General features: G+C 41.9%; 1 protein-coding gene across 6 annotated transcripts in view; it reads left to right on the top strand.

The window, feature by feature from the left end:
* The window catches only part of DOCK7 (dedicator of cytokinesis 7), a gene marked incomplete at both ends in the record, with an annotated part of 108552 nt that overhangs the window by 68238 nt on the left and 21564 nt on the right, over positions 1-18750 (top strand). For 3 of the 6 annotated variants that reach the window (XM_082003037.1, XM_082003036.1, XM_082003035.1), the window contains 14 exons: positions 447-616; positions 4472-4564; positions 5774-5863; positions 6879-6974; positions 7069-7209; positions 7356-7469; positions 8487-8657; positions 9438-9577; positions 13153-13322; positions 14149-14303; positions 15219-15401; positions 15882-16017; positions 17077-17173; positions 17620-17637. In XM_082003037.1, the coding sequence (XP_081859163.1) occupies positions 447-616; positions 4472-4564; positions 5774-5863; positions 6879-6974; positions 7069-7209; positions 7356-7469; positions 8487-8657; positions 9438-9577; positions 13153-13322; positions 14149-14303; positions 15219-15401; positions 15882-16017; positions 17077-17173; positions 17620-17637 (1774 nt within the window). The remainder of the gene's footprint in view (positions 1-446; positions 617-4471; positions 4565-5773; positions 5864-6878; positions 6975-7068; positions 7210-7355; positions 7470-8486; positions 8658-9437; positions 9578-13152; positions 13323-14148; positions 14304-15218; positions 15402-15881; positions 16018-17076; positions 17174-17619; positions 17638-18750) is intronic. The other 3 variants (XM_082003039.1, XM_082003038.1, XM_082003040.1) reach the window with 2 other exon arrangements.

Raw genomic sequence — 18750 nt, 5'->3', positions numbered from 1 at the left:
ATCTGCATGGGGGAAGCGGTGGTGTGAATGACAGCCGCAGAAAACTAGGCTTTGGAAGGACTGTTGTGCACAGCACTTACTTCTTGCATGGAGTGGAAAATCTCTTGAGAGGTGTTGGGAAGGTTGTGTACTTAAAATTGTGCCCAGTCTTTCAGTGGTTTTCAGGTCTGAGGACTGGAAAATATCCTTTTAGCTAAAGGCATACCTTAACGCTGGCTGCTTAAATCCACAGGAAGCTTCCTGCTTCCCACACATCGGTGGATAAAATATCGTTTTAATCTCATCCCTTTCTGCCTCCTGCTTGCCTTGGAGAACCAGGCAGGGAAGGCACAGGCCAGACCTACTGGTTATCCAAAGGGTTTGCTGCATCAGGCTGGTGTAAAGCAGCATGGGATCAAGGCTCCAATCGATGGTCTAACGGTATGTTCTTTCATACACCACCGTAGGTCCCGGTGGCTTAGGGGGATCGGTGCATTATGCCACCATGGCTCGATCTGCTGTCCGACCAGCAAGCCTCAACTTGAACCGCTCACGGAGCCTCAGCAACAGCAACCCAGATATATCTGGGACCCCCACCTCACCGGATGATGAAGTTCGCTCAATCATTGGCAGTAAGGTACGCATGCACTTCTGAGGGTCTTACAGGAACTTCAGCATCTTTTATTTAATCTTTAAAGAAATAACAGGAAAGTTTTTGTGATTTTTTTTCCTATGAAAAGATATCCTTACTAATGGCCCCTTCTTAGACTTTTTCTGGCAGTTGCTGATAACACTACTGAAACTCTTCTCCTTAAAAGTAGATGCTGATCTCTGACATGTTGGAGACCATCCTGGCAGTGTTACTTCCACAAGTGTGGTGGCTAGGGCAAGAGTCCTTCTGGACTTGTCTCCCCAAGACTAGTAGGACATGAAAGGTTTTACTACTCACTTTTCACATGGCCAGCAGCCGTATCCTCTGACCAGCTCTGCTATGTCTTCCCAAACCTTGCATCCCTTACCTTGCCAGCCTATGATCCCACTCTTACCTCCCAAACCAAAACTCTCTCTTCTCCTCTGTGTTAAGCACTAACTGCTGCTCAGGTGCTTTCTGTACTGCTTATGTCCAGAGCAGGTCTCTCGCACACAGCAGGAATATTCCTAGTCTCTGCATGGGCCGGTGAGGATTTTGGATGGTTAGTGAGTGAGCTCCAGTCTGGCCAGCTGAACTGCGGTGTGAATTTATGGTGTGCTCACTCTGCACCCACAGTGACTCCCCACACCTAAAAGTGACTTTCCAGTGTAGGCACATTAGTCCAGAGCATCTGGCATGGTCTTCCTTTGGCTCCTAAGGGCTCAGTGTATGCATCTCCTGCAGAAGGGCCTGTCCCTCTCTGTGACTTCCAAGTACATGGGACTGCTGCAGTCCCAATTTGAGCGCTTCAGTTTTGTGCCTAAAATAGGTGGGATGAGCCAGGGCAAATCTGCTGTGTTGGTAATTCCCTTCCCTGAGAGGGAGGCCTTAGCTTGTTTGGGGTTCTCTTTTTTAATCTCAGGCTGTGATAACTTACACCAAGATGAGACGCTTTCCCACCTGTGAACCTTCACTCTTCCAGCACAGATGAATTCCTGAGTGCTTTCAGAGAGCCCTTACGTTCGATCCTTTGGAAGATCAGTGAGCAAGTTTGTTAATAAAACCATCAGCCTGACCAGACAGGCTTGACACTGGTTGGTCCTGCATTTTATAAGAGCAAGAAAAACATAGTTTCAGAAAGAGGTTACCAATTTTAAATGAGTAACAACATAATTTGCTGACCAAATAAGTGGTTGAAGAAATGTGGGTAGGCAAGTCATTATTTTTTACATCAAAGTTTGGAGTTAGAAGTCTTAAAATATTTTAAAGACCACTTCAGTCCCTTGCTAATTAAACAACCCTGACCTTTTGTGAAATGCCATAGGCACTAGTGTGCATATGGAATTTACACAGGCTATCAGAAGTTTAACATGTGCTGCTTTAGTGAATAATGTTACAATTCAAAATGAAGAGAGATTTTCTGCTAGTGATGTATCTGAGGCTTTAAAGAAAAACCTATTCTGTGAATAATTGTTGAGGCAAAAGTTTCCTTTAGGGTAGTCTGAGCATCAGAAATTAAACTCAGTCTGACTGTATGGACTTTTGGCTGAATATAATTATTTCTGCTTGTTGGTATCAATAGACAAAAATAATACACTTCTTGAGATGTTGAAATGAGTAAAAGGGTGCAAAAAATTCTATTCTCTTTCTCCAAGTAATGGCTTAAGCACATGTACTCAAATAGGGAATCTGCACTTCAAATTCAAACCTATTCTGGGAGGCTCTCTGCTTAAAAAAAAATACTGGTTTTTTTGTTTGATGGAAGTCTTTGGATTCCGATCCTTTATTGTCTTTTATTGTAATGGAAGATATTTATAGCTTTGGTAAATACTCTTTAAGTCTCCCCGTTATCAGCTTCTTACTCAATTTTTAAAATTCAAATGGTCATCCCCTTTACAGGATTTGGAAGATTTCTGTTTATTTTCACAACAGAGGAGGTTTTAGGTCTGTCACTTATTTTGCCTTCATTTGTGAATTGAGGCCATATAAATTTTATTTCCTACTAAAGCAAATTTATTAAGTATCTAAAAAGACCTATGATGAGATTTTATGCTTTAAGTGTTCCTGAAATAGTGGAGATTTGCTGGGAAAAAACAGAAAAGATTGTGGAGTTTCATTGCTCCAGCAGTGCATTTTCACGAATGTGTGTTATGTTCCTGCTGAGATCCACCTGCAGGTTGAACCCCAGAGATAGAACAGAATTTAGTAATAGCTTTGTGAGCTTTTAAGTTCAAAAATCTGCCAAGCAATAAGAAACTCTTGTAATCTTTTATTTTCCAAAGAGGAAAGAATCTTTCCCTTTTCAGATTTTTACAGAATGACTTCTGCTTCTGCAGACACAGTATATGTTTAACTTTATCCTCAGAAGCAGACTGAGCAGATATGTGAGTTTGATAAAGGCATTTCCAAAATTAGCCCTGATTTTACAAAACATGAGCTTAGTTCAGCATTCTGTGAAGTCCTTTTGACTTTAATTCACTGTGAGCAAAATAAAGCATGTTTATGGGTCTGAGCAGGGCAGAGAGCTTTGATTTATTTCTTCCAAAAAGTAATTGAGATTAAAACACTCTCCTTATGTGTGTTCAGTATTTTTTTATTGGACATCTTAAGCAAAATTACAGCATTGCTGTGCTCTGCATGGAGGATAGCTCAGTGGATTAATGGTTCGAATCCCAGGTTACAGCTCTCATGCTAGGTTCAACCTTGAGGTGGATTTTTCTTTGCTGAGAGAAATAGATTGTTAGGCTTAGTGAACTTTGCAACTGATGATAATTGCTGTGATGAAATGGGCTGCACCTTTGCTTCATGTATTGGGAAAAAAGCCCTAAGCTGGCACAAAAACTAGAATGAAAGCTCTCGCTCAGTTGAGGGTTGAAAATGATGTCTGGAATTTATAAGGAGCTGCTATTCAGTTGTGCCATTGCAAAACTGCCTCTGTTAGAGCTGGTTCCTGGGACCCAGGAAAGTCCACTGCATCCCACTGAACGTTCCTGACTTGAGAGCAGCCTGAGTGACAAACACAAGTTTAATTTTTTTCCTTTTCTTTTTTCTGAGTTTCTTGAGAGGAGACGGGAGGAGAGAGAGAGAGGAGGGATCCACAGTAATTTTGCCTGTGTGATCCATTGCAGGAGTAGAATTTGGAGTACAAACTAGATTGAGCTTTTAAAAAGCAGGATGATTTTTCAAATATTTTGCTTGGCAAAGCAGGTTGCTTCCAGAAAAGATATGTGTTCTTTCCTCTCTTTGCCACACTGACCAGAGAAAATACCCAAATGTCCATGTGAAATCCTGTTCACAGGGTTACTCTACCAGCAGTGCTGGATTTTTGTTCCATGAGTAGGAAACCCTGTGAGAGCTGACAATCTTTTGAAAGTTTCTCAGCATTTCTGTAAGAGTTATAAACTGTGGCCTAACAAGCAGTCTAACCTAAAAGTGCTGGAAACCTCAGAGAGCGTCCTTTGTGGTTTTCACTTCTGTACACCAGTTTTCCTCTGTCACACTGTAAATCTGGGCTGGCTCGATCTGCTGAAGTGAATGGGTTTAAACGGATCAAAGCAAGAGTGGGACTTTTCAGGATGAGGATAGTTTTTGAATGTCAAGCGTTACAGATAGGACAGGTTGGACCAGAGCTGTTGACAGTATTAATGTGGTGTATGTGTGTGAGGAGATATAAAACCATCCTCTGGACTAAGATGTCTCAACAGACCCCTGAGAATTCAGGCTGCTTTAACAGTGCTAACCGGTGATGTATTTGCAGCGTACCTGCTTTGATTGCTTTTAAGGACTAAACTTTGACTACTGTATGGCATGCAATATGTAATATTTCTTTCCTTTCCCAACTGCTTTCTATTACATGCCCAGGGTTTAGACCGCTCCAATTCCTGGGTAAACACTGGTGGTCCAAAAGCAGCCCCATGGGGATCCAACCCCAGCCCAAGTGCAGAGTCAACACAGGTGGTGTCTTCGGTAGAGGTTTTTCTGGCTTTGTTTCCCCGGTGTTTCTCTGTAGAATATCTTCCTTTTGGTGTATACTCCAATTTTGGTGGTTTGTTTTTTTTTATTATTATTATTTGTTTATTCCTTGAAAACTTTGTGAGTTTTATTTTATAAACTACCATCTTCTCCCCCACCACCTCACCACACTGCATGAAAAACCTCAAAATGCGTGAACGTGTCCCCTTCTTTCATTTCAGTGGTTGCTGGTCTGTGAAATGTAAATGCTGTGACTGCTTTTCTTTTCTGTTCTCTCCCTCTCTCTCTAACACTAGTTTCAGCTTCAGGTGGAGCACATTTCTAAGTGGGAACATTAATCACAGCTTCATATTTTGTCCATGTTTTCCATTTCTTTTGATGTTGTGAACCATTTTGCCATTTTCATCAAGCATTTAGTATTCATAGTCAAGTAATCCTTCATGACTGTTTGAGTGGAATATTGTTAAATCAAAATTGGTATACATGTAAAATTCTCTTTTAAGACATGTAAATTTGAGTGCTGGAACCAGTTACTTGCTAGGGTCAATTTTATCTGTTCTGTGTTGCAAAGTATGAAAACTTTACAGCAGCTTCAGTCAGAAAGACTTAACTAATTTAGCCCCCATTGCCTGCTGCTTTCCACTGCATGATTGCCTTGAACGTACCTCTCAACTGTACCTCCTTTCAAGTTTATCAGTATTCCAGAAATATTTAGTCTGAGTTCACTTGCACTCATAGCAAATTATTTCCTTCAGAAACAGAACTTCGGTAATTTTCTCATTCCCTGTGCCAGTAGTAGCATTGCTGTGAGTTACATCCCCACGTGCTTGGTCTCTGGTAGATTGAGAGGTATGGACTGAAATTACAAGTATTACCTCCTTTATGTATGCATGTTGATACAATACAATGATGAAAAAGTTTCATGCTTTGCAGCATTAAGTGTCTTTGTGCATAAGAACATGCAGTTATTTAAATACCCTGTACGTCTTAAAACAATAAAAAGTACTGTCATTTTGTTTAAGCCAGATCTGTAAATGAATAAGAGTTTGAGAATGCATAAAAAGGTGTAAAGACAGTAAAAGCCTACAGTTGGAACAGTATTTTTGTAAACATACGTTGTCCTTGAGCTGCAAAACCCATCCACAGCAAACTTTAATGTCCTGTCATCATTCATTCATCTCCACTCCGTAGGCTACGGATCGAAGTTGTAATCGTATGTCTTCGCACACTGAGACGTCAAGTTTCTTACAAACATTAACAGGACGATTACCAACTAAAAAGGTAGATTTCAGTGAAGACAATTGATATCGTGGGGCAGGGAGGTCAAGTCATTCTGAAAACATGATGCAATCTATTCTTTTATTTATAGCCTGATTTTTTCCGAGGTCATTAGGAACTGTTGTTTCTTACCACCTCTGAATATCCAGGCTGTAGTGAATATGAAGTATTCTGGCAGAGTTGAATTGGGAAGAATAAAATGATCAGGAGTAGCTTGTCTGATTTAATGTCCATACTGTTTGGAGCCAGTTTGTTACTGCCTTTCAAAAAATACGAATAGCACTGTCTAGACATGTAAATGATACATTTGTGTGTGCAAAATTGTAATGTGTTAGATGGCTAGTTTATGGATGTGTGCTGAACTCAGTTCTATAGGTGTTAATCCAAAGTGACTCCAGAAAGTGAATGGGAGTCGCTTTGGAAGTGCGCTCCCTTGCAGAAGATGAGATCCTACTAACCAATGTCAGAAAAGCAAAATGCCTGACTTTTTGTGTAATGAAAATGTGATCACTGACAACATCCAGTCTGTGGGTTGGTCTTCCCAAGAAAAGAAATCAAAAAGCTGTTTCTTAGCCCCACGTTTCCTTCTTACTGTTTTAAGTCCTTTCTCACAGTAAATATACATCTTTGTACAAATCGCTTTATATGTCCACTTTTTACTCCTTTTTCCTGCGAAAATCAGACCAGGCAGAAAGGTAGACTTTTAAACTAAACTAATTTGAGCACCAAACTTCTTATTTTTTTTGGTGGGTGGAAAATTCTTTCGACACTTGAAATTCAATTCTGGAGCGAGATGCTGTGAAACGTTTCTCACATCACATATCACAACATCACCCTTCATTGTTAGTTGGGGATTTCTTTAAGGGATGCCACCACCGCTGTCATATTCCCAGTTATTTATTTTGCTTAACCTCATTGTTTGCCATACTTTCCATGGACCGCGCTATCATTTCTCATGTGGACTGTTTTGTGAACTGATCTTGAGGCTCAGGCTAACTCTGGATTTGAATCTGTGTAGCTTTTTCATGAAGAGCTGGCCTTACAATGGGTTGTGTGCAGTGGGAGTGTGCGAGAGGCAGCCCTACAGCAGGCCTGGTGGTTCTTCGAGCTGATGGTGAGCAAACTGGAAACACCTTGCTTATTGTCTTATAATTCATCATTTAAAACATAAACAGCAAGTGACTTTGTTGTAATTTATATTCCTATAGGTGAAGAGCATGGTGCATCATTTGTATTTTGCTGACAAACTGGATGCGCCAAGAAAGAATCGTTTTCCTGAGCGTTTCATGGATGATGTAACTGCTTTGGTCAGCACAATCGCCGGTGATATAGTCTCTCGGTTTCAGAAGGTAATGGCAAACAATTAAACTGAGCCCTGGTCAGAGCTCGGGCACCAGACCTGCGTGTTTGCTGGTGCCTAGACTAGGAATTGTTTGAAAACATACAGTGTTCTCTTCTTCATTTTCTTTCCCATTTTTCTCTTCCTTCTGTCTAGGATACAGAAATGGTGGAAAGGCTCAATACCAGTCTTGCATTTTTCCTCAATGACCTGTTGTCTATCATGGACAGAGGATTTGTTTTTGCTCTTATTAAGACCTGCTACAAACAGGTGAATGTACATAAATATTATGACTTAACTCTGAACCATAGCATAGCCTATTACTCTAACTTTCTTTGGACAGAGAGTAAAGCATGGACACAGAATTCTACTTTTCAGGTATTCTTAGAGCAAGCAAAGCATCCTCAGTGGTGATTTAGAGTTTACACCCTGCTGATTACACTCTTAAATGTGAATTGGGAGTAACTCCCTTTAGTGAATGGACGTGCAGCAGGAAGGAAGTAATTATTCCCTCTGTTCACCACGTTCAGAGTAATTGAACCAAAAATTAGTAGGAGGTTTTGTGAGGTAGCTCAGACTATCATGGTTTGTCAGCAGGTCTCTCAAGGACTCACTGACCCTGTTTGATCATATTGATCACCAAGCTCCCCTTCCATCCTTCTGAGGATGCAAAATCTCCTCCCCATGAGGAGGGTTCCTACGTTATGCAGTGGGAAGCTTCTTTGCAGTGTTGTGGCAGGGAAATCACCTTGAACCACAAAGTTTCATTTGACCACAAACATCAATGCTGACACTGTGTACAAAGGAGATGACAAGGTATCAGGAGCTTAGGCTTAGACTCGTTTTTGCTGCAGAGTCTAAAACATTTTATATAAGGGGCAAGAACAAGCAATAGCATTTGAGCTTTGCTGCCTACTGTATATAGCCAACCTGCATCTTTGACCTGTTAATGCATCGCACTGTGTGGTCCTGCTTCTCACAACTCTCTACTGAAATCAATAGGATGTGGCGATCATATGTGAAGTATATAGCTCTTCATTTGCTTATGTAAATATGGCCATTATATACATCTTGTATTGATATATGTGCCGTTGACTGGGATGTGTGTGGCTCCTGCACATCAGAAGTTTAACCTGTAGCACAAAGAAGGGATGTGGGTGTGACCATTTAATGATATCAAGTTCTTCAGTTCTTGCTTTGGAAGTGTTTTTGGGGAGCTGGTGTTTTTGGAGGGGCTGGTGCTGCGTTTATACTCTCTTTTGGTGCTAACTGCAATCTTACGGGCAGGTGTCTTCAAAGCTGTATTCCTTAACAAACCCAAGTAACCTGGCATCTTTGAGGCTGGATTTCCTTCGCATCATTTGCAGCCATGAACACTACGTCACCTTGAATTTACCCTGCAGCTTGCTCACACCACCTGCATCTCCGTCACCATCTGTATCTTCAGCAACTTCTCAGGTATGCTGTGACAAGGATCCTTTGTGGAAATGCAAGCTGAGCTTCGTTCTGAGACTTAAATCATGTGAGGCAATTGTATCACCTGTATTTTCAGTCTCTGCTTGCTAATATTTTTGGGAAGTGTTTATTTAGAAATTAGTTTTTCCTGCCATATAGGTTTTGACTTCTTTTGATCTTTTATTATTGAAAAAGAATGCCCACATGGCTATACTCATAGTGACCACACATATTTCTGTCCTTAGGGACCAAGTCCCCTCTTACACTGGAGAAATGCATGAACATAAATAAGCCATTAAAGAAAACGCTTTGTCCAGTGTTACCCTTTTCTTACAAAACAAGGGTCTTCCTAGCACACTGTAGCTTAGTCTTAGCCTGCTCAGAAAAAGTAATTTGAATTGGCAAGTGTGTCATTCAAGTGGATTAATTAGTTGGAAAATTACGTAAACTAAATCAAATTAAAGCCTTCTTAAGCTTGAATAAGAGCATCTGTACCTGAGTTAAAAATTTAACTAATCCACTTGTAAAGGTTATTTGGCTTAACTTCCCTAAGGCCTGCCCTATGGACAGGAAGACAATAACACCAAGCAGAATTAATAGAAGAGTTAGTGAGCTTGGATGTAATGTAAGTAGATGTGCCTGGATCCAAACAAAAAAGGGAAAAGGCAGTTTATGTGAAATTGTCTTTAATTCTGAAAACTGCTTCTAATGTATTTGATAAGCTTTGACTCCATGTTCCAAGGGGCCTCATTATGCAACTTCTGAAACTTGATTTTTTCACAGAGTTCTGGGTTCTCCACAAATGTCCAAGACCAGAAGATTGCAAATATGTTTGAATTGTCTGTGCCTTTCCGCCAACAGCATTACTTGGCCGGGCTTGTGTTGACAGAACTGGCTGTCATTTTAGATCCTGATGCAGAAGGGTAAATCTTTACCATTTTTTTTCCCAAGAGTTTTCTGTAATTCCAAGGAAATGGTGGATGTAAAGCAAGTTCTGGCATGGCCAGAATTGATTTAAATTTCTAAGCTGAGAAGATAAGAAACTATTTTTTCAAGAATCCTCTTCTTTCTCCCTACCCCTCATATTTCTAACTTCCTTAGCCCTGACTCTGTAAACATCATTTCACTCACATTTTTCCAGCTGAGAAGAAGGGAAAGGAGTTCCTGCTGGAGCCTCCAGCTGCCACAGGGGCACTGCTGGAGCTCTAAGAGGAAAATAGCTTTTCTCAACTCTAACAAGAAAATAATTTTCAACATTTAGGAAGTCTCTGTTGCTGGTGGTTTTAAACGTTACAATGTATTTTGCCTGTGGCCCTCCCAGCTCTTTTAAAACATAAATTATGCATTGATGAGGCCCCTGGGGGTTACATAAATAGACAAATAAGAGTCAAGCATGCAAGGTTTGTCGGTGACTTGTCTGGCTTGTGCAGCAGATAATTTTTTGAAGTAGGAGTGTAGCCTGTAGCCCTGCCATCCAGTCTCTTGTGTTATTTAGGGCTGTGTTCTGCCTTGCCTCTTTAAAATGGGTTTCAATGGAAATTATTGATTGCTTCCACAGTCCTAAGTTCTCTTGCAGGCATTTTTTCTCAAGGTGGACTCAGAAATTTCAGCCGAGTCAACAAATGCTGATGATTCATGGTTAGTTCGGCCCCTTTACCAAGAGGTCTCAGGAGTTAAACATTCATTCTGTTTCCTGTGGGAGAAGAAAGTGATGGCATAAATTAGAGCATTTTCTTGTGTATGTACATAACAGACTGCATTCCCATTTGTTTGGCCTGAAATGGAAAAAGCAGCAAATCTTTACCCATATACACTGTCCACAGAAATCCCTCTTGTAGCATAGGAACATTCTGCACACTGGTTGGGAATCGGGTCCTGTCTCTGACCATGTTTGCCCTTGCTCTTCACAGACTTTCTGTTCTCACCTACTTGCCTTTTGAGCTCTCTCACCTTGCTATTCTCAGCAGTTAGGCCTGGACCAGGATCGTAACCTCTGCCCAGCTGCACACAGGAGCTATCAGCATGATCTTGCTGGTGTCCTCAGGAGAGACAGCTCCTCTCTCAAACCCTGTCAAGACAAAAAAAGCCCACTGATACCAGTTCAGCTCTGGAGATGACTTTTGATCAAAGCTCCTGAATTTTGGTGGGGTTGTGTACCAGTAATGCGTTTGTTTGTTATTATTTTCCAGAATGACTTGTAGTTTGCTGCTTCTTAGCTATTCTCAGGCTTAAATGTTCTGCCTTTGCCCTGGTATATCCACCATGTAAAGGAAACCAATCTGTTCAGATCTGCTCTTCCCGTGCCTATGAAGATTTCTAATAGATAGTATCATCAGCAGGTTATTAGTAGAGGGCTCAGACATGCTTCCCATTAAAAGGTTTTGATCACCCTTGAAAAAGACTCAGAGTTGTTCTGGTTGCATTATCCTGCAGCAGGAGTGGAGTGGGATGCCCATCTAGTTGTTTACTGTGTTAAAGCTTTGCCTTAGGTCTTCATAGCTGATACAGAACCTTAAATCTGTTCTGTCCTTGCTCTTTTTGCTCCATTAGCAAAATATGTTGAATTTCAGCTCACCCATTTTATAAGAGCTCTTTGGATTGAGTTGGACAGAAAAGCCTGCAGTACCCTGGTGCGTTAGATAGATCCCTTTGTGCTAGGTGCTGTACAGTAGCACGGTACATCACAGTCCTCCTGCAGAGCACTTGCAGTCTGAAAGACAATGCAATGTGCAGATGAAGGAAGCCAGCTGAATGTGACGGTTACAGAGGGTGAGTCCAAGCAGCTAGACCCTGAGGAGATTGTGTCTGCAAACAGTGCTGTGGTGCTTTGGTTATTAATTCAGACAATTATTGTTGCTCATTTCATAGTGCCCGTGTTCCCCATATTGACTGATGTTACAGGACAGAAGTGAGAAAATTGGTATTTGGCCCTCAGTATTCAGTGGCAAAAGTCAGATTTCCAAAAGTGTGCAGTGTTGACACAAATTCAGGCCAGGGCTGAGATACCAGCGGGGACGGTTGGAGGGCAGCAAGATCAATTCATTGCATTATCAGCCAGAATGATTAAGTGGGCTGTATTTCCTCCTCTTCACTATGGATCGATCCACCATGCTACCTGCTGTGTTCTGGAAAAGTGAAAAAGAAATCCACGTAGCCCTGGGTTTGAATTATGCTGCTTTGTTTAGATGCGTTTTCCCCATATGCAGTTCTATGGCCTGCAGGATATTTTCCCTTGAACTGTTAGAAACACAACTTAGGTGCCACTCCTTCAAAATACTACAAAGACTTTTCCTTAACCTTAATCTGAAGGAACCAATCACTTAAATAAGCATTTCCTTCCTCGTTGTTAAAAGTCTAATACTAATTACACAAACAAGCAATTGGAGGATCTCATTACGGATTGATTGAAAACCGCAGGAAAGAGGGGTAGCTACAGCTAGCTAATGTCCTCCTAAGCTGTGCTGGTGTCTTACCAACCATTTGAAACCCCCAACAATCCAGTCAAGCCTCTTTGTCTTTTTTAACCAGAACTCAACTCTACTTTTCAGGTAAAGTGGATACTGCCTGAAATTCAGCTCTTGTTTTAATACCTCAGGTCTGGACGTTGAAGCTTATGTTTTGCTAATGCACAATGTATGAGCTTCCTTGGCTGCTTCATGCATGGGGTAAAGTTGTCTTCTTGGCCTGGTTTGCCTACAGAAGCAAATAGCTACAGAGATACCTGCTATTTGCTCTGAGAGAGTTTTGCCTCTGTGTGGTGGCTGAGGGAATTGAAAGGAGCAGAGCGAGTTCTTGAGAGATTCAGGGGATTTTGCATTTTCAAGGCATGAGCACAGAGTAGGCTCACGCAGCCCTGCAAAAGGGGATGGTGCTTGGGCACTGCCATCGTTTGCGTCTTAATAATGAGGAAGGCCATTTTTTGTTGTTTTCCCTTCTACCCCTCCATTTCCTTGACAGTTTTTATTCAGAATTATTGATCTGTCTACTGATTTGGTTGAATAATTGCGTGGGAGGTTGGGGAACTGAAGCAGAAATGTCCTTTTGATAAAAGCAATGTTCTGTCTTAGGAGGGCTTTTCTCTCTCCAAATGGTGTTAAATAGAAACAAAAAAAGAACGCAACAAATCGTTTCCACTGTCCTCTCAAGTTTCTCTCCCTGTTTTCTATATTCCCCAAGTTTTCCTAACAGTCCTTAGCAGACTTGATACTTTAGCGTAGCGGTAGTTGGGTCTTTCTTTTTGTATAGAAAATACGAGAGTGTTAACATTATACTGGGTGTGCAGCTCAGCAAGATATTTTTGTACATTTTATGTGGCATAGTCAAAAGCAATGCCATTTGTAAAATCCATGGGAGATCAAAAATACGTGTAATGGCAGTTCATGTGAAGTTAAAAATAAAAACCAGGATTTTTTTTCTTTTTTTGAAGCCACTTAGTTACAAAATATAGTTTGCTTTGAAGATATTAACTAAGCTGCATGACCCAACTCTCTTTTAACAGTTTATTTGGATTGCATAAGAAGGTCATCAATATGGTACACAATTTACTGTCCAGTCACGACTCAGATCCGCGGTACGCTGACCCACAGGTAAAGGCCCGGGTGGCAATGCTGTATCTACCTCTGATTGGCGTGATCATGGAAACCGTGCCTCAGCTTTATGACTTTACAGGTATTTTATATTCTGTGCTTTGAATATATGTTCATCTGCTCACAAGACTTGAGTGTTGTTTGGATTCTAAAATTGAACTGCAAAACCCTTGACTGTTGGATGAGGTTGTTTCTATTTCTGAATTATAACTTTGACATGTTTTCGCATCCGTTTCCTAAACTGCACTTGCAAAATGTATCTTCAATGACTGTTAACACTCAAAAGCTGCATTTGCCCACTTGTTTGCAGGAAGCAAAGAACTAACAATGCATTTTAGCTAACATCTGGCTGGCTACTGTATATGCATAGCCAGCCTCCATCTATGTCTCTGACCTGCTCAAAAGGTCACCCCGAATACTGCACTGTAGCAATTCCAAAGGAGAAACATAGTTCCTCTTCCTCCTCGTAGTAAGTGCTCTGTCAGCAACTCGTTTCAGGGCTGCTTTGCAAAGTGTCTTGAAGAGCAGCAGAGGTGGGTTGTATCAAATCAGGGCAGGGAGTCCAGTCTGGAATAGTTTGGGATTTGGAGTAGTCTTCTACATCCTTTCAGTTTAATGACACAACAAAGCTGCAAGTAAGGATTTGGAGTGAAGTATTCAAAGGGACAAAAGGTCTATTTTCAGAGAGGTTCTGGATACTAAGATTGTCTAGGTTGCATTTGAAAATTCTTGTTTTATTTGTTTTGCATGACCTCAAATAATAGTCCTGTTTACTTGCAGGACCCCACGAGCGTGATGATTTTCAGTTTGCATTCCCAGACAGTTCAATGAAACTAGCACTGTGAAGGGAGGCTGGGGAGAGCAGCTTTGAATTTGGGGATTGATTAGATGCACATGTTTCTTGGCAGAGAGTCACAATCAGCGAGGGAGGCCAAGCTGCGTCGCTGTTGATGATTACGAAAGCGAGGGTGGAAGCATGATAAGCCAGACAGTTGCCATGGCCATCGCAGGAACATCGGTCCCTCAGCTCACCCGGCCCAGCAGTTTCCTACTCACCTCATCGGTACAAAGCCATTTCTCCCTATTCCTTGACCCTCAATCTGTGTCAACAAGCAAATATTTACGCATGCAGGTCCTGTGGGGCTGATCAGTGAGTGGTAGGGACTCATATCAGTTTGCAGCTGGGAGTTACAGAGGGAGGCAGAGGCTGAAAGACAAGGGGGAGCAAATCATGTTTGCATGTTGTTGTGCCTGTCTCAGAGAGGGTATAATAAAATGCCAAGCAGGGATAAAAATCAACAAACCTCAGAAAATGGAAGAACTCTTTTTTTCTGATAAAGATTCTCTTTTTTCTGAAACAATCTGATAAAAGCTCTGTGAAGTGCAATGGTCATTATGAGCTCTAAGCCCTAAGCAAAAATTCCTACCACATGTAAATCCCACCTAGTTGAAGACATAAATGGGCCATTTCCCCTGTTCTCTGCACAGGGAGGGAATCCTCCTGATTCCAGTAGCAGGTAGGCTCTTCCATTTCTCTCTCCTCCTCCCTCTACTCCTGCCACAGGACCCCATTTTGCTGGGTTTTATGTGCACTCAAAGGGAGACACAGGTACATACATGAGATAATGAATGGAGCCCCTCTGCTTAACTGTTAACCTGCTGGAGGTTATTAAAGGCATCTTGAGGGAAGTGAGTATTTGCTGCCTGAACAGAAACTCATTCCTATAATGTGATTATTTTGGTGCAAACTGCTGCTTCACTCTTGTGACTTGACTATCTGTGGGCTCCACTGAGCTGTGGGGTTGAGAAAGAGAAATGTGTATCTCCTGGTTGTTAGTAAAAGATGTTTATTCACCTCCTGTTCCTATTTGGTAATTATTTAGGCTGGGGTGGTAGGTGGTGCAGATCCTTTTGGTGAAGATTGAAGTGTTTGGATGTGAAATACAGTGTGGCAAATGTCTTGACCTGTCTGTTTTAGAGTGGCAGGCAGCACTCCACATTCTCAACAGAGTCCAGCCGCAGCCTTCTGATCTGTCTCTTGTGGGTGCTCAAGAACGCCGATGAAAGTGTCTTGCAGAAATGGTTCACAGACCTGTCAGTGTTGCAGCTCAATCGCCTGCTGGATTTGCTTTATCTTTGTGTATCCTGCTTTGAATACAAGGTACTGCTATATTGTTTAAACCTGAAGTTCCTCCTAGGGCTTGCTGAGGAACTTTACACTCCCATCCTTTACACGACTCCAGAAAGGCATTTCCTGCTCTCTCCAAAGTATTTCCTGTATTCAAAATCCCAAGGCTAAGCGCTTCTGTGTGCAATGTCTAGCCTTTTTCCATGTTTAGTTTTCAGCCATGCAAATGTCTGTGCCTTGTTTCACTTCTTACGCGGTTTATGCTGCTTGCCACTCATCTGGGAACTGCTGCAGGGAAAGGGGATAGCTCTTGGCCATTTTGCTTACTATCAACAAGAAGAGAGTTTTCTGTAGTGGTGCTGGAGTCTGGGTAGATTATTTAGCTAGCAGCTAAACCTATATTCCTTTCTTGACGTATGTCTTCAGACAGGAAAGATATTTTGAGTTGTTAATGCTTAGAAAATATCCCTGTTTGAAAGAATCTTCCCTCATGGTCTCATTTGAAACTTGCAGGGAAAGAAAGTGTTTGAAAGAATGAACAGTCTGACATTCAAGAAATCAAAAGACATGAGAGCCAAACTTGAAGAAGCTATTTTGGGAAGCATAGGGGCAAGGCAGGAAATGGTCCGAAGAAGCAGAGGACAGCTAGGTAAGTAAAGAAGTCTTCTGTGCTGTCAGCTTTTTCCAAAAACTGCCACTCCAATCCCCAAAAATTACTTGCACCCATCTGTGGTGTGACATGCTACCCATGAAGATCTTCAGACAAAGGGGCTCCTAGAAAAAGCTGTTCACAGTTTGCAGCTTGCTTCACGGGGTTGGCAAAATCTCTACACTTTTCCTAAGTTCCATCTGCAGGCAGTTTATTTGTTACTTGATTACATCTTTCACAGCCACCTTCTAGTATGTCCTGTGCAAGGATCAGAGTGGAAAACAAACTGCCTGATCTTGCTTTGGATATTTCTGCTAATTTAATGAGGCTTGAAATAGCCAGTAGGTGGGGTAACAAGCACCTCGTGATGATTTTTGCTGTTTATGTTGTCTGGGAAGAAGGGTGGCCCAGGGATTAGGACAAGAATCAGAACTGGGTTTGGTCACCTACTGTGCCATGGGCGTCCTGGTACATGTGAGCCAGTTATTGTGGACTAAGTTGCATAATTATTTTAGAGGCCTAATTAATTGATCCTTTCAGAGAGATGGGGATCTTTGTATTTTTTTTCTTAATCTGGCTTGATTGCCTTTATTACTTGAAATTCCTCTGCCCTCCCAGCAGTGAGAATAAAGACATAAAAGACTGTGAGGAGGGTAAGGAGGTCTCAGCACCATCCTGAGAACTGTGCTGGTTGAGGACAGCAATATCAGACTGCTGAGGATTGCCATACCCAGGCTCCTTATGTAGTCCAAGGAAGGTGTTTCTCTTAGCAGCCCTGGTAGCTACCTCCCTGATTTGAGTATCTCAGCTACACAGTGGTCTGGTTTGCTCACTGCTCTCATGGAGGAAAACTGCTGCAAGTGAAGTTGCCTGTCATGCCACTCAGCAGTGACAGAATTAGGGGCCACGTAAACATCTTGGGTGAGTTCCACAGCCGTGGGCTCTTAAGAAGTCATTGTTTGCTGTCACCTCTCACTCGTGAACAAACCTAGAGCTGCTACCCATGAGAAAAAAAAAATAGCATTAGATGACTGCTATTGTTTTAATATTATCCTGCAGAGAGAAGTCCTTCTGGGAGCGCATTTGGAAGTCAAGAGAATTTGAGATGGAGAAAGGATATGACTCACTGGCGTCAAAACACAGAAAAGCTTGACAAGTAACTCTGCCTTATCCTTCTACATTAACAATGTGACAGTGCCTGTGAGAACGCAGGGTCTCTCTCCCCATACAAGGTCAATGGCAGCGGTCCACTTAGCTCTTGTGTGAGCAGGTTTGGGCCCTCAGTTGGAACAGGGCTGGCAGTGTGCAAATAGCTTTCAGCCCAACACTGCCCTATCTGACTCTGCTTTTCCACTGTCCCTTGCTTTCTTAGATTTTAAAATGAGATTTAAAGAGACTGATACAATCCATTACCTTCTTAAAACCCTGTAGTAAGCTGTAATTTAGAGAGAAGATCCATTAACGATATTCACAGATAGCATATATATCTCATGTCATATTTCCTTTATTCCATAAGAGCATTCTGGAGTTGTCAAAGCTCGCTTTCCTTTCCTGTCCTAATCCATCACTTTGATTGTTTTTCCACATGTGCTGTGCTTTTAGAAGCCACAAACCAGCCAGGTACTGTAGCATTGGTGTGCAGTTCTTATAAATTGCCATTTTGTACATCTGCAGACTCAATCATCACAGCATTGTTTGTGATGCTTGGCAGAAGTTTTCAGTGTGTGTGTGCAACTGGTTGGAATGAGCTCTTTTTGCTTATTACACCCGTTTCCTTTAAAATTCCCTCTCTTGGTGTGGTTTAATCTGGAGGGCTCAGGACTTGTGTTTGAGCTTTGCTGTGCACGCTTTTTGTTTCCTCAAATTGCAACCTGGAGTCTCCATCCTTCCAGCAAGAGAATTGTTCCTAATCTTAGGAAATCAATCTCATCCCAAGTGAAGCTCTGAAGAAGCTGGGGAATGGGGTCCTCAGAGCCTGGATGGAGACAGAGGGCAGGCCAAATTTTACCCTTGAAGACATTGACACTTCCTGGAGTTGAAAGTACATCTTTACAGCTTCTAATTCCTTTGTCCAACCCAAGAATGTCATCTCTTGTTACGTCAGGTAGTGGCTTTTTGTCCAAGACTCCAGTCCCGTTGAGGCATTGGGAAAGCCAAATAACCATTGTGTTTCAACCTGCTCATGAAGTGATGTAGGTATAGATTTTACCTCGGCACAACTCCAGAGCTGTGGACAAAGTTAAACCAGATTAAAATTTGGCCTGAAGAACTCATCAGTTCACTGCCAGCACTGGGTCTGAGCCCTCTTCCCAGGAGGACCTTATATACATGTTAAACAGCTGTGGAATACTTTGATGGTCGAAGGATGGTATCTCACCCCACAAAATAATCTGCTTAGATAACTCCACATATTAGACTATCTAACTCTACATATCTACACATAGGAGATAACTCTACTGCTTTTTAACCCATACTTGCTTACTGTGAGCTGGGTCCATCACACTCCCCTCCTGTGGCACTGCAAGTGTGTCCTGCAGGCATAGGTAGAGTCTGGCCCTTTGAAACCTAGTAAGCAAGACTTTTCACACGGAGAATTGTGCACAGCTCACTGCAGGTGGTGTATTTTATGCAGATGGTATTACTTTTCATAGGGCCAGGCCCCAAGGTTTCATATTCTGGAGCCTGAAGAGTAGGTAATGAGTGTATGACCCAGCTCCCAGAGGAAGCAGAGTG

This window comes from Phaethon aethereus, assembly GCF_964289735.1.
Source record: "Phaethon aethereus genome assembly, chromosome: 8".
Classification (NCBI taxonomy): Eukaryota; Metazoa; Chordata; class Aves; order Phaethontiformes; family Phaethontidae; genus Phaethon; species Phaethon aethereus.
Note: the sequence above shows the minus strand (reverse complement) of the source record. Positions and strands in the feature narration are given on the sequence as shown.